Source organism: Tursiops truncatus, chromosome 13, assembly GCF_011762595.2.
Source record: "Tursiops truncatus isolate mTurTru1 chromosome 13, mTurTru1.mat.Y, whole genome shotgun sequence".
Taxonomy (NCBI): domain Eukaryota; kingdom Metazoa; phylum Chordata; class Mammalia; order Artiodactyla; family Delphinidae; genus Tursiops; species Tursiops truncatus.
In genome coordinates, this window is record NC_047046.1 from 7,893,202 (window position 1) to 7,906,362 (window position 13,161).

Genomic DNA, 13,161 nt, shown 5'->3' on the forward strand with positions numbered 1-13,161 from the left:
TAGTGGATGTGGCAGATGACCTGAGAATCTTAGGCTGCATTTCAGTGGAAGTGTTTTACCCAGCATGAGGGAGGTGACAGTCCCACTGTATAGAGTGAGAGGGTCAGGCCACATGTAGGAGACTGTGTTCCTCGTGGGTTGTAATGACTTACCCTCATGGGTAAGTCAACCTCGAAAGAGAGAAGAGTCTGGATACCACATCAGGTGAGGTGAATTTGAAGGAGGAATTGGGTTGTTTTACCCAGGAAGTGAAGGTGTATGGTAATGGCCATCGGCCAGTTGAAGGATCATATCTTGGAAGACAAGGTATAGCCAAGTGGTATTGGAATGAGTTGCTCTGCTAGGCACTGAGCTCCCCGTCACTGGAGGTACACAAGTAGAGGCCATATGCCAAGGAGCCTGCAGGGAAATTGCCACTGAGTGGAAGCTTGGATCTTAGGGTCCAAGGCCTCCTTTGAGGCCACTAAGATCCATTGGATGGAGAAACTGGTCACACTTAAGTTGGACTGGAGTTGGCCTTGGGTCTGGACATCGAGTCAGTGTCAACTGAAGGGGGAGCGGTTGTGGTAGCAGTTCCCACCATGGGGATGGGACCTGCACACGCGGGCTCTTCTAGAAAGTTGGGCAGAGATTTCACTATTGGGGAAGTTTGGGATTTGGAGGTGGCGGGGTTTAGTGGGGGTGACTTTGTTGTCAGAGCCCCAGGTGCATCCTTGGAGCTGCTTGACCCCGGGAGGGGAGGGACTGCTGCTTGGGACAGGAGGGAATTGTAGTTGGTGGACAGCATTTATGGAGCACAGCCTGGAAGGAGGTGGTATCCTGCAGCGTGTTCAAGGCCACTGCAGGTGTGGGAAGATTGGCCCTGGTAGATTCAAAGGGAGGCTGGTGTGCGCTTGGCCTTGCTGCCGTCTTTGTGACTTTGGGCTGATCTCTTCTCCTCTCTGGGCCTCAACTGTCCCATCTCTACAGTGGGGGCAGGGTGAGGCTGAACTCTGGGATCCTCAGGCTCCCTCCCAACTCTGTCCCGTGAGTGCAGGCCTCCTTAGCCTCCTTGGAGGACAGGCGTTTTTCTCGCAGGGCCTTTTTCAGAACCGAGAGGTGGCCCATTGCTTTCCCCCGATCTGGGATGGGAAGGGTGTTCATTTTGGTGCCTTAAGCAAGCTGGAAAAGGTCTCAAGAAGCAGCATCTAAGCCCCAGCAGGGGTGTGACTGTGTGTTGAAGGCAGGAAGAGGGGACGTGGATTTGAACTGCAGCTGGTAGGAGTCTATTTAGAATTCAGCAAAGACTTTTGGCCCTAACAGTCTTGAGTGAGACACCAGGATTTTTTTCCTGGATTTTGGGAAGCAAAAAAGGGACAGTTGGAATTTGTCACCTTCTCAAGGGCAGGGTGTACATGTGGTTCCCAGACATTGATTTCATGAAGTTAAAAAAAAAAGGTGGGAACTGATATCAATGTTATTATCTTGTAGTTTTGCTAAATATGGGCACTAATTTAAAAAAACAACCTGTCAGCTACTTTTGCTGATGTTTCATGAAAGGAGGACTATTCCTGACACTAAAAAAGATGGGAGTACATAATTCCAGAATAAAGGACAGTCACTACTTGAAATTTGATGGGTTTGAGTTTATGAGAATCTATGCCATCTTCATTTTTCTTATTTTGTTGTCAACCAGTGAAAAATAAAGGACCAGAGTTTTGGAGTCACTGAACTAGCTGAGCATCTTGGGTCCTCACACCCTCTGAACCAGACACACATCTGAGATTTGTGGTAGCTGGGATGTGGCTTTGGGGAGAGAGCCTTGGGGAATCCCGCCACTGCACATGAGCTTTTGGGTGTGGAAAGTGGAGAATCTAATTCTGGTATTTCCCACCTCTGATCTGGGTTTTCACCTCCACAGTGTGACCTTAGATGTGCCCTACCTCACGCTGGCCTCAAGCTTCCCCATCAGCTCTGTGAAAGCTCGTGGATGCCATTGGGTTAGGAAGATTTTAAGTGTCACAGTATCTTTGTGAGACTTGGTTTATCTTTTTCTTCTTTTGTCTGAGGGTGAAGGGGTTGGGTGCTAGCTATGCTTCAGAGGTGGTGGTTCTTCAGGCCTTGGGCAAGTCTGAGAAACAGTAACTCCTAGCTATTTAACAGTATAAATAGGACCTGATCTCTTGGACCTGAGATGATCTATCTGTGAAATGGGTACAGAGCAGAGACGGGCTGGCAGTGAAGCAGGCTGAGGTGGAGGTGCTCTGGGAAACTGGGGAATTGCTGCTCGGCTCCAGCCAGTTAGGGCTGGAGGGCCTGGTGGGCCCAGCTTCTCATTTTTCTGGAGAGGAAAGCACTTCAGATAGCCTTGTGAAATTTCCCCATTTTTTTTTTAAACTTTATTTATTGTTTTGTTTTTGTTTTTGGCCACATTGGGTCTTTGTTGCTGTGCGCAGGCTTTCTCTAGTTGCGGCGAGCAGGGGCTACAGTTTGTTGCGGTGCACGGGCTTCTCATTGCGGTGGCTTCTCTTGTTGCAGAGCATGGGCTCTAGGCACATGGGGTTCAGTAGTTGCAGCACATGGGATCAGTAGTTGTGGCTCGCTGGCTCAGTAGTTGTGGTGCACAGGCTTAGTTGCCCCGCGGCATGTGGGATCTTCTCGGACCAGGGCTTGAACCCGTGTCCCCTGCATTGGCAGGCAGATTCTTAACCACTGCGCCACCAGGGAAGCCCGAAATTTCCCCATTTTGATAACACAGGTGGGTCAAACTGTACATGCCCCTGGGTCTGATGCAGCCTGTGGCCTGGCAGTTTGGGCCCCTGGTACCAGCTATGAGGTCCCAGAGAGGAGAGGCCATCCTGGCTTCATCCTGGCAGCCACAGTGCCCAGCCCCGGGCCTGGGCCAGCACAGGGAGTTCATGGATGCTCCTGAGGGCTGTGGGCCTCTGTGAGGCACCCCTGAGTTCTGGGACCTTTGGGTTTATCCCTGCAGCAGCCACACAAATGTGGGTCAGGGGCCTTTTCATTCCGAACCCTGAGCGTTTGGGCGTGGGTCAGACACCATGTGCCCCCGCGGCCTTCTCGTCCCTTCATGTCCCAGAGAATACCTGTCAGTTGGTTTTGTGGGTCGCCTGATTTCCTTTTGTGGCTGGATCTGTCCCTTGTCGCGTGGCCTGATAGCCTTTGTTGTCGCCTTCATGTTGTTGGAGACTCTGGCCTGGAAGCAGGAGGCAGATGCCAGCATCCTCGGTGCAGTCACCAGTCTGGGAAAACTTGCTCTCTCGTGCTTCCTGGGATGCAATGAACGAGTATTGGGAGGGTGGATTCAGATGGGGCTTCTGAATGCTTTATTTCCACTCCCTGGTTCTTCCGGAGGCAATTGTTTATTTAAAAAACTTTTTTTTAAAAAAATCTTTTTATTTTTTTTAATTTTTAAAATTTTTTGGCCGCACTGCACTGCATATGGGATCTTAGTTCCCCCACCAGGAATGGAACCAGCGCCCCCTGCGGTGGAAGCGCTGAGTCTTAACCACTGCACCACTAGGGAAGTCCTAGAAGCAAGCGTTTAAGTAAGTAACGGAGCGGATGTGAGGAGGGCTGGGGGCAGGGGCTGGGCAGTGACTCTAATCCAGGCCAGGCTGCCTGACCTACCTGCGAGGCACTGGCCTGGGGAGGAGAGGAGAGTGGAGAGAAGCTTCTAGAACCCCTGGAATGTCAGTACAGATTCCCTGCCCCTCTCCTTGCAACAGCACCTCTCACATCAGGGGAATAGATGTAAGTCAAGTGAGTCTGCGTTTCCAGAAGGGAGAGTCCGGGGCTGATGAATGCAGATTCACGAGGGTGCCGTTCTTTCCAAAGCCCTTGTGATGGACGGGACTACCACGAATATCAGCGGCAGTTGCTTCCATGGTTTGAGTTCGTACAAGGGAAGCAGTGGTCTTCTTCATTTCACACGGGCACGTGGAGGCCAGGAGAGGGGACAGGCAGGTGCCCCAGGCCACGTGGTGAGTCAGCACTGGGGACAGTCTCCAACCCGGGCCCCCGGACGTGGGCGTTCATAGGTATTAGGTGGGCATGCGAGGAGCGTAGGAAAGGGACCCAGGAACCTTTGTCCCATTCAGGCTTCACCCCACCATGAGCATGTGCTTGAAACCCGGCTGTCCTAGGTCCCAGTCTTAGGAAATGTTGCTTGAATAATGCTGATGGTGGTAACAACAATAGTAATAGACAGTGTGGCTCCGCTTGGTAGAAACAAAAAAATGTACAGTTGAGAATATCAGCTGGTACACAGCTGAGGCGGAGAGGCTGAAGCAGATGTGGAAAACGGGACTTGTTTTTTTTTTTGGCCTCGCTGCGGGGCCTGCAGGATCTTGGTTCCTGGACCAGGGATAGAACTTGTGCCGCCTGCAGTGGAGGCGCGGAGTCTTAACCACTGGATCGCCAGGGAAGTCCCGGAAACCGGGAAACCGGGACTTTAGAGGCGCAGCCGCACTGCTGCACGGGGCGGGGCGGGGGGCAGGGAGGTGGTGGGGAAGGAGCCCAGGTAGCTCCGCAAGGGCACGCCTGGCGGGCAGAGCAGCGGCCAGAGCTGTGGGCGGGTAACCGCAGAAGCAGGTTACATAAAGCCTTCGCTCCTGTGCTCCTGGCTGGCGGGTTGCCCCTGCCCTCCCCTGAGCACCACCAGCTCTGTCCCACCGATCGTCCCCAGCAGGGGAGGGCCCGCCGCCCAGAGTGTTGACACAGATGCCAGCAGTGGCCTCGCAGCCTCCGAGCTCTCTTCCCAGGTGGCAGCCCGGCTCCCGGCAGCCGTGGCCACCCGTGGCTGCCCGTGACTCAGGGCTGGCGTGTTCGGCTCACCGAGGAAAGAGGCTGTAACTGCTCCCGCTCGGCGTGGGCGGGGAGGCCTCTATACTTTGCCTCCAAGCGAATGAATTAGCCTCAGGGTTGTGGAGAAGGCTTGGGATCTCAGGTTGCCCCTGTCTGTCCCCTTTCCCCTCTGCTGACCCTCTGTCTTTCACCGTGAGTCCCTTGGCCTCTGCCTGTCCTTGTCTTCGCTTCTGTCTTTCTTGGTTCCCTTTTTGCCTCCCCTCCGTGTTCGCAGGCCTGTCTCCCGGGACTCCCAGGCCTGTGCTAATAAGCCTGTGATGTAGCGGCAGTGCAGCGTGGCAGTTAAAAATGGAGCCGCTGTCACTCACCTGCTGCGACATCATTCAGCAAGTGACTTCCTTCTCGGAGCCTCGGTTTCAGCATCTGTAAATGGGAGTGGGTTATAATGCCACCCCTCCCCTCGCTCTGCACTGTCCAGTATGGTAGCCAGGAGCTGCACGGAGGACTGTTGAGCACTGGACACACACGTTCAATCCATCATTGAAGGAATTAGGCGGCTTGCTTTGTCTCTAGCCTTCATGGACCAAGCGGAGGCCAACTCCCTGGGTCCCAGTCCTTACAAGTGACTTCACTTTTCTGTGGCTCAGCCTTCTCGTCCGTAATTTGGGGGTGAATGTCGCGTGTACCTTGGAGGGATCTTGTGAAGATTAAATGAGAGCAGCCCTGTAAAGCCGTCAGACTAGTGCCTGGCACAGAGGTAGTCCTCGGTTATCCTTCTCATGATTGCAGTGCCAGCCTTCGGGCCAGGAGCTCAGGGAGGTGAAAAAGCCGTGCTCCAAGGTGCTAATAAGCTGCAGTCAGCAGGAGAGAGACTTGGGGCAGAGCAGGAGCAGAGCTTCTGCAGGTGTCATGTGGCAGAGGAGACCGCCTCGAAGTGGGCCTTGGAGGATTTTGATGGCAGGGGGTGGCTTCGGGCAGAGGAGGCATCTGGGTTCTGGCGGGATGTCACGACCCTTAGTTGTGGCCCCGAGCAATCCTTGACACCTCCTGAGATGGACGGTCGCTGGGATGATGAGGAAAAGGCTTAAGGACACATGAGTAGCCTGAGTGAGGGGTTTTCAGCTCCCTGGCCTGCAGGGGAGAGGGACAGGGCCTGCCTCTCTGTTGGCTGCTGCAGCCAGGTCCATTGTAACACTTCATCACCAAGGTCTTCAGGACAAGGGGGTTGGTCTGCAGCTGCCCAGGACCGACTTGAGCTAGCCAGGGGTCACTGCCAGCAGCAGTCAGTGGGGCTGCGGGTCTGGGTCCTCTAGGCCAGCCAGGACCTCAGCCCTCTGCGTCAGGCAGCCCGAGCATCCTCCCTCTGGCCCTGGGTGCTCACCTGGGCCTCCTGCGCCCTCCTGCATGTGGGCATAATGGGGGCCCCCAAAGGGCCAGTGGCTGACCCTCTCTGTGCCCTCCCCACCCCAGGCTGGATCCATGCAGTCTACACCCCCGTAGACTCTCTGGTGTTCGGCGGAAACATCCTGCACAGCTTCAACGTGCCCATGCAGCTGCGGATCTACGAGATCGAGGACAGAACGCGGGTGAGGCGGCTTCCTTTTCTTCTCGTGGCCACACCGGCCCCCGAGCTCTGCCTGGTGCTTGGGGCGCATGGGACGGTCATTCCGAAGTCCTTCCTGGTCCCTTGTCCCTCCTGCTCCCTGCCTCAAGCTGGGTCTTGGTCCTGGTTCTGCAGGGCAGGGGGTGCCCGCAAGAGCCCCACCCAGAGCCCCGGGAGTTTCTGTTCACCTCCAGGCTGGTGACAGCCGAAACCCCCTGTTGAAGAGGAAGTATCTCTTGAGAAAGCACCGTGAGATGTCAGGAACTGTGCCTCTTCCTTCTTCCCACGTGTATGAAGGGATGTGAGGGAGTGGGGGGATTTCATGGTTGTTGTGGTGGTGGTTTGGAGCGGGGGGCGGGGGCTGGACCTTGGAAGGTAGATCAGGTCTTGACCATGTGGGGGCCCCAAATGTGATGTAGGACCCCGAGGGAGCCAGTGTCTGTGAGTCCCCCAGGGACTATCTGAGTTCTGCCTCAATGTCTGCTTGTGGCTGGCAGGGGGGCGGTCTCCTTTTCTCCTTGATGGTTTCTCAGACACTGCATCCCACCCCCAGCCCCATGCCCTAGGAGCAGGGGCCAAGGCTCAGATACCTGACAATGGGCCCTCTGCCGTGCTCTGTTCCGTTCCATGAGGTTCCTCTGAAAAGCACTGGCTCTTCCTTGCTGGAACTTGACCCAGCGTCCCCAGGCATTTGAGACAGGTCTGAGAGTGGGAAACTGGCGAAAACAGGGCCTACTTCTTCTTTTCTCTTATAGTTCTTCAAATATTTCTTCTCTTTCTTTTTTTTTATTGAGATATAATCCACATACACAAAGTGCACAATTCAGTGGCATTGAGCACATTCACGGTGTTGTGCAGCCATCATTTCTAATTCTAAGACATTCTCATCACCCCAAAAAGAAACCCCATACTCAGTAGCAGTCGCTCCCCATTCCCCCCTCCCCAGCCTCTGGCAGTCACTGGTCTGCTTTCTGTCTCTGTGGATTTGCCTGTTCTGGATATTTTATGTAAATGGAATCATATAAAATGTCCTTTTGGTCTGGCTTCTTTCACTTAACATCGTGTCTTCAAGTTCATCTACGTTGTGGTATTTGTCAGTGCTTTGTTCCTTTTTATGGCTTAATCATATTCCATTGTATGGATAGACCACACCTGGTCTTCTTGGGCTTTGCCTTGGAGTTGACTTTTTTCCCAGAGAGGGTTGTCATGCCCGGACCCTAAGGAAACATCTCATAGAAGCAGATGCTCTGTGCCCAGGGTTCATGCCTTTCTTGGTCTTGTTTCCAGGCCTTGGTCTGCATGGAATCACATACATGAGTCAAAGTCTTAGCCAGTGTGTATGCATCTGACCTTTTTAATAGCCCCAGTGTTGAGGGACCTCTTCCAAGAGTTTCCTGGGGACCACTTTGAACCATATTCAGTGGGCAGGTAGGTGTGTTAACAAGGTCAAATGCACATTCTTCAGATAGGCTAGTTTGCTGCTGGGATGCCCAGATCCGCGGAGACTGGGTCTTGCTTTGTGGATTTTTGTGCCTCTCTTTTCTGTTGCCTGCCTACCATCCCTTTCCCTGTCTGGTGGGGAGGCCAATCCCTGCCCTGGTCTGGGGGATGCTGCCCTGTGGCGTTCTAGAGAAAGGCACCATTTGGGTATGAGTGGTCATCTTATCATCTGGGTCAAGTGTTGTCTGGGACTCTGGCCAACTGTTCTTTGGCCAGCCCTGAAGAATGGGCCAGTTTGTGTGTGAGCAGACAAGTAGGTGTGGGATAGAAAAGGAGAAAAAAGTCAAGCCCACAACTTTCCAGGCAATTCCTGAAAGCCAGAGTCAGGCTGGGATTTCTAAAGGCTTCAGCAACTCACTTGGCAGCCGTCCCCCTCCCCCAGGGAATCTGGATCATACATCTCAGTGGATTTGGGCCCCATCATTCCGTTAGGAGCCCGGATCCCCTCCCCTGTCTGTGGGAGGTGGGAGGGAGGGTAATGGAGTAGAACCCCGAGCACCATGCTGAGCTGCCATGGAATATCACACCCACGTGGAGATGAGTGTGGCAGCTCCCCCTCCCCCAAGGCCCACTGTCCCTGTTGTCTCAGTGGGCACCCCATCTGGTTTCCTGAAGCAGGTGGACGGGCCGGGGGCAGGCGGGCAGGCAGGCTGGGCGGGAACCAGCGGCAGGCTGTTTAATCTGCTTTGATTTCTGGTCTTTGGAGAGGGCTTGGCTACAAGGCCCAATTGTTTATGTCTTAGGAGCCAAGGCAGACAAAAGATGCTGGGAAGAGAGAGCACTGGAAGCCAGATAAAATGCCAGGGCTCCGTGTCAGCTCGCTACAACTTAATTCTTTATATCCCTGCGAGCTTTCTTAAGAAGGTTATGGCCATTTAAAAATAGCTTTTCAAGAGTCCTAAAACATGGCTTTGCTTGGAAACCAAATGCTGAGGGTGGGACAGAGGAAACTGTCAGTCTCTAAGCCCCATGGTGTGGGTTTGTTTTAGAAAGATAATTTGCTTTTGTGGCCCAAGGTGGGGGACCTCCCCATAGAGACCAGGGGAACCCCAGTGTTCTCCTATGTGTAGGAAGCATGTCTTGCTCTCATGATTTGAATTTTTCTGGGCTGCATGATAGGTGACTTTACCCTGCTGTCCATAAGGCAAGCACGCACAGGTGCAGGCATTCTGGGACTGGGGGGTTTTTCATTTCCTGACCCCCTTTTGTAGATTAAATCTTTCCCCTCTCATTCTAAAGATAAGCAGAGGGGTGAAGAGCTACACCAGAGAATGGTTGTGTTGCATGTTTATTATTTGAAGATAACATCTCGACAACTCTCACTACCTATTTTTAACTCCAGTTAGCTTGATAAGGGATAGGAATGGTCCAATTGATCATTAAACTGCCATCTCTCTTATATTTATCTTTTTTTTTTTTTTTCCCTAATGGCTCTAGTGAAAGCAGCCTTCTCAGGAAAGGTAATGCCAACATGCCCTATTCCCTCTCAGCCAGTGAATCTATTTGGAAATTGCAAATAATTTACCCTTCCTCTCACCTTTCCCCTACCATTGGATTTTTTTTTCTTCCATTGACTTTTTTTTTTTTTTTTCCAGGAGAAAAACAAATTTTAAGACACTTCCCACCCACCCTGATATTTTAGTTTTTCAAGTCCTTGAGACCTGGGAGTTGTAGATGCACCAAAACATCTTTGGTTCTGATCTCCTAAGGTCACTCAGCTCCAAGAGGAAGGGCTTAGGCCAGGTGCCACTCCAATGAACCTTGGGGAACTCAAACTGACCCCTTGAGACCCACTGATAGATTGATTACCCACCCCCAGGCTGGGAGCATGGCCTGCTTTCTGACTGCCTTGCCTTTCGGTGAACAACTCAATTTGATGAGGCTCTGAAGCTGTCAACAAATAATGTTGAGCAATCGTGTGTTTAATGTTCCCAGGCATGTGGCTGAAACCTTTTGAAGGCGAAGGGTGGAAGGCGACAACCTGTTTGTAAGTCAATTCTTTGCAAGTTTTGTTCCCTGTGGTGCTCTCTTGGAAAAAAAAAAAAATTCAAAAAAATAAAACGAAAAAGAATTTGAATTCCTTCATCAGCATTTGTTTTCACCCAGCTGGTTTCCCTTGGGTTCAGCAACAATGAGGGGAGACTTATCTTCCTCTCCTGAACTACAGCCAAAAAAAAAAAAATTTTTTTTTTTCCTAACCTAGAAAGATTCTCAGGCGCCATGGTGCCCATCAGGGCAGATTGGCTCAGACGGTTTCCCAAATTTGAAAAGTCAAAAGTAACTTGAGTGTTTTACCAATCAAGTCGGGAGATGTGAGTGAGGGTCTGAGAAGAGGCAGGCCTGCCTGTCCTCAGCCTGCTCTGTAGGTTTTGATGATTTGTTTCAAAATTGCTTGGCCCTTGTTCTGGAGTGGGGGTGGGGCTGAGAACTGCCCCCTCCCCAAACTCTCTTCACAGGAGGACAGGGTCTGCCTCAGGCCAAAGAGCCTTTTTCTCCTTTTCAAACTCTGGAGGACCCTGATTCAATGACTGGAAAAAGATGAATACTCTCCCAGCGATAAAACTGGGGTTCTCGGGAAAGTAGCTGGAGCCAAGGAAACCGCTCGATGATGTTCCCAACTCCATGCATCCCCCCGAGGAGCTCAAAAGCATGTGGCGGCCAGGATCTCATTCCAAAGCGCACCATCCACCAGAGGCAGGGAGGTCAAATGGACCCGGGACGCAGATGGGAGACGCGAGGCGCCCCCAATGTGGGAAAAAGGCCTCGCAGCTGGAAACTGAGTCAGTGGGGCCTGGGGTGGATGGGGAACTGGAGCTGAGACTCTCAGAGGGCAGGGTGGGGGTCTTTTCCAGGTGGGCACTGAGAGACACAGGAAAATAGTATTTTAGGGCAGATGGAGCACCTCGGTGAGCTTGTATTCAATTCGCCTTCCTCCCAGATGTAGAATGTCACCTGTTGGTTGTGAGCAAAGCAAGGTGGGAGAGTGTGCTTCCTTGACATCCAACTCCCTGAGTTCCTGGAGGACAGGAGAGGTGAGGAGGGGTATCTGGCTCCTGCACAGGTCCCTCAAGGCAGACCCACCCTTGGTGAGAGGGTCCAGGAGTGAGTGTGGACATGTGGGATCCATGTGTGGCCTCGCAGAAGAGGGCCCAGACATGGGAGACAGGGACCACCTCCCACCACCCGTGCCTGCTTGGGATGTAGTTTCTGAAAGGCTGTTCCTGTGCCAGGGCCATCAGTGGTATTTCTTCCTCCCCATGTCTTGCTGCCATCTCATCGGTGTAGACCCCATGCTGCCACCCATCAGAATCCCCCTGGGGCTGGGCCTTTTCACAGCTCTGATGCACAAAGCTCTCTGCACCTATACCTCCTCCCCTGTAAGAAACAGCCAGAAGGGGATCTCCAGCTGGACTGCTGCTCCAGACCCGGGGTTGTGTTCCCCAGTGTTAGGATGGTCCAGAGTCACACCAGGAACTTGTGTCAGAGGGAGTCATCTGTGGAGATACAGGCTGGAAGTGCCAGGTGTTGTGGGGGAGGAGCAGGAGGTGGACCCCTCTGAGGCCCCACCCCTGTGGTAGGAGAGGCCACGCCCCCTCCATCCTCATTGGTCCGCCTCCTGTGGCCTCCCTCTTTGGGTACTGGATATGCTTGACTGCCTGTCTCTGCAAATGGGTAAGGTTTGGGGTTTGATTTCTGTTTTTCAAGGTGGGAGGGAGGGGTAGTAGAGTCAATGCAAGAATTTTGGAGAACCAGCAAGGAGCCTGTACCTGTTGTAGCTAGAATCAGGCAGGGGCTCGCATCCGCAGGTACCGCACCCTCTGTCAGCAGGTCAGGGGACAACTCTTTTTCTCTGCATCTCACAGAAGCACAAAGTGGACCCCGTACAGCTTTCCCTGTGCAAAGCTCAGGGACCTTTGAAATGATGCTCTTACATAGGCCTCTTCACCCGCTCTTCCTCCTCATTTGTGCATGCTGGTATCTTGCCCCTTCCAGCACTTCCCTCCAGCCCACCCCCCATTTTTCCTTCCCATCATTTGTGCTCTTGCTAAGATTATGAAAATAACTCCCACCCCCAGGAACTTTCCCCTCCCCCAACCCCAGTGCCGTTCTCTCCCTCCTTTCCCCTCTGCCGTCCAGAAACTGACCTGTGCACCTGGATCTTTGCTTTCAGGTGCAGCCCAAATTCCGTTACCCCTTCTACTATGAGATGTGCTGGTATGTCTTGGAGAGATACGTGTACTGTGTGACCCAGCGGTCCTACCTCACTCAGGAATACCAGAGAGAATCAATGCTTATTGGTGAGTGAGTCTTGCAGTCCGACTGCCTTGACGGCTCAGCTGGGGCAGGAATAATTCTTTTCAGTGGGGCTTTGGGAGTCCTGGGTTCTGGGAATTCTTTTGAGCCTGAGTGTCAGCAGATTCCTAGAGACCCTTGAGGAGGAGAGGGGAAGCCATCCTTGTCAGTTTCCCACTTGGAATACAGAGTCGAAGAGAAGGAAATTGTGACCCCAACAGAGTCATCTTGGGGGCCCCCAGGTCTTGCTAGTTGACTATGCAGATGTGGGGTGGGGCCAGTCCTGGGCATGGTTGCTGAGACAGGCTCCCTACAGAGCAAAGAATCCTGGTTCTTTTTTTGAATCCCTCCCTGGACACCAGCTGATTCTTTTTTCTCCCTGTGTTGGGGGTTAGGTTTTTGTCTATATAGAAGCAGGCCTAAGAGATGCAGCCAGTCCCTCAAAACCCAGGCCAGCTATAAGCCAGAGGGAGGGGTGACCAGGGCTGGGGATGCAAGCTTGGCAGAGCAGTGGGTGGTTTTGACAGAGGCAGGGAGAGAGCGTTTATAAGCCACAGCTGCAACGCCCTGCCCTGCTGCCATTACTTAAAGGGACATCACCCCCCCAAAATGGCTCAGTCCTTGAGTCTTGACTCACAGGCACCCGCCCTAAAGTTACATCTAGCTGTGACAGCCCCGAAGAGCGATCTGTAGGAAGAACATGCTTCTTCCCCTCTGCCTCTGCGCTGTTACTGCCGAAGGGTTTTCCTGGATGCTAGAGTCACGGTGCCTCATTCACTGCATCTTTCTCATCATGGGATAGAAAAACGTGACTGGTCTGCCTCCGTTAGGGTCTGCACGATTTTTCCTGCAATCTCCAAGAGTTTTAGATTCTTTTTTTTTTTTTTTCTCACTCTAAGCCTCTTCCTTCCTTCCCTTGACTCCCCTCCTGACTTTAGGGGTTTCAGGGCAGACATGTG

At 52.7% G+C, this 13,161-nt stretch overlaps 1 protein-coding gene across 25 annotated transcripts in view; it reads left to right on the top strand.

The window, feature by feature from the left end:
- KDM2B (lysine demethylase 2B) overlaps positions 1-13,161 on the top strand; it is a 122,557-nt gene that overhangs the window by 39,280 nt on the left and 70,116 nt on the right. For 24 of the 25 annotated variants that reach the window (XM_073790043.1, XM_033836854.2, XM_033836859.2 and 21 more), the window contains 2 exons: positions 6,277-6,392; positions 12,081-12,207. In XM_073790043.1, the coding sequence (XP_073646144.1) occupies positions 6,277-6,392; positions 12,081-12,207 (243 nt within the window). Of the gene's footprint in view, positions 1-6,276; positions 6,393-10,384; positions 10,690-10,847; positions 10,942-12,080; positions 12,208-13,161 lie in introns of those variants that run through there. The other variant, XM_073790053.1, reaches the window with a different exon arrangement.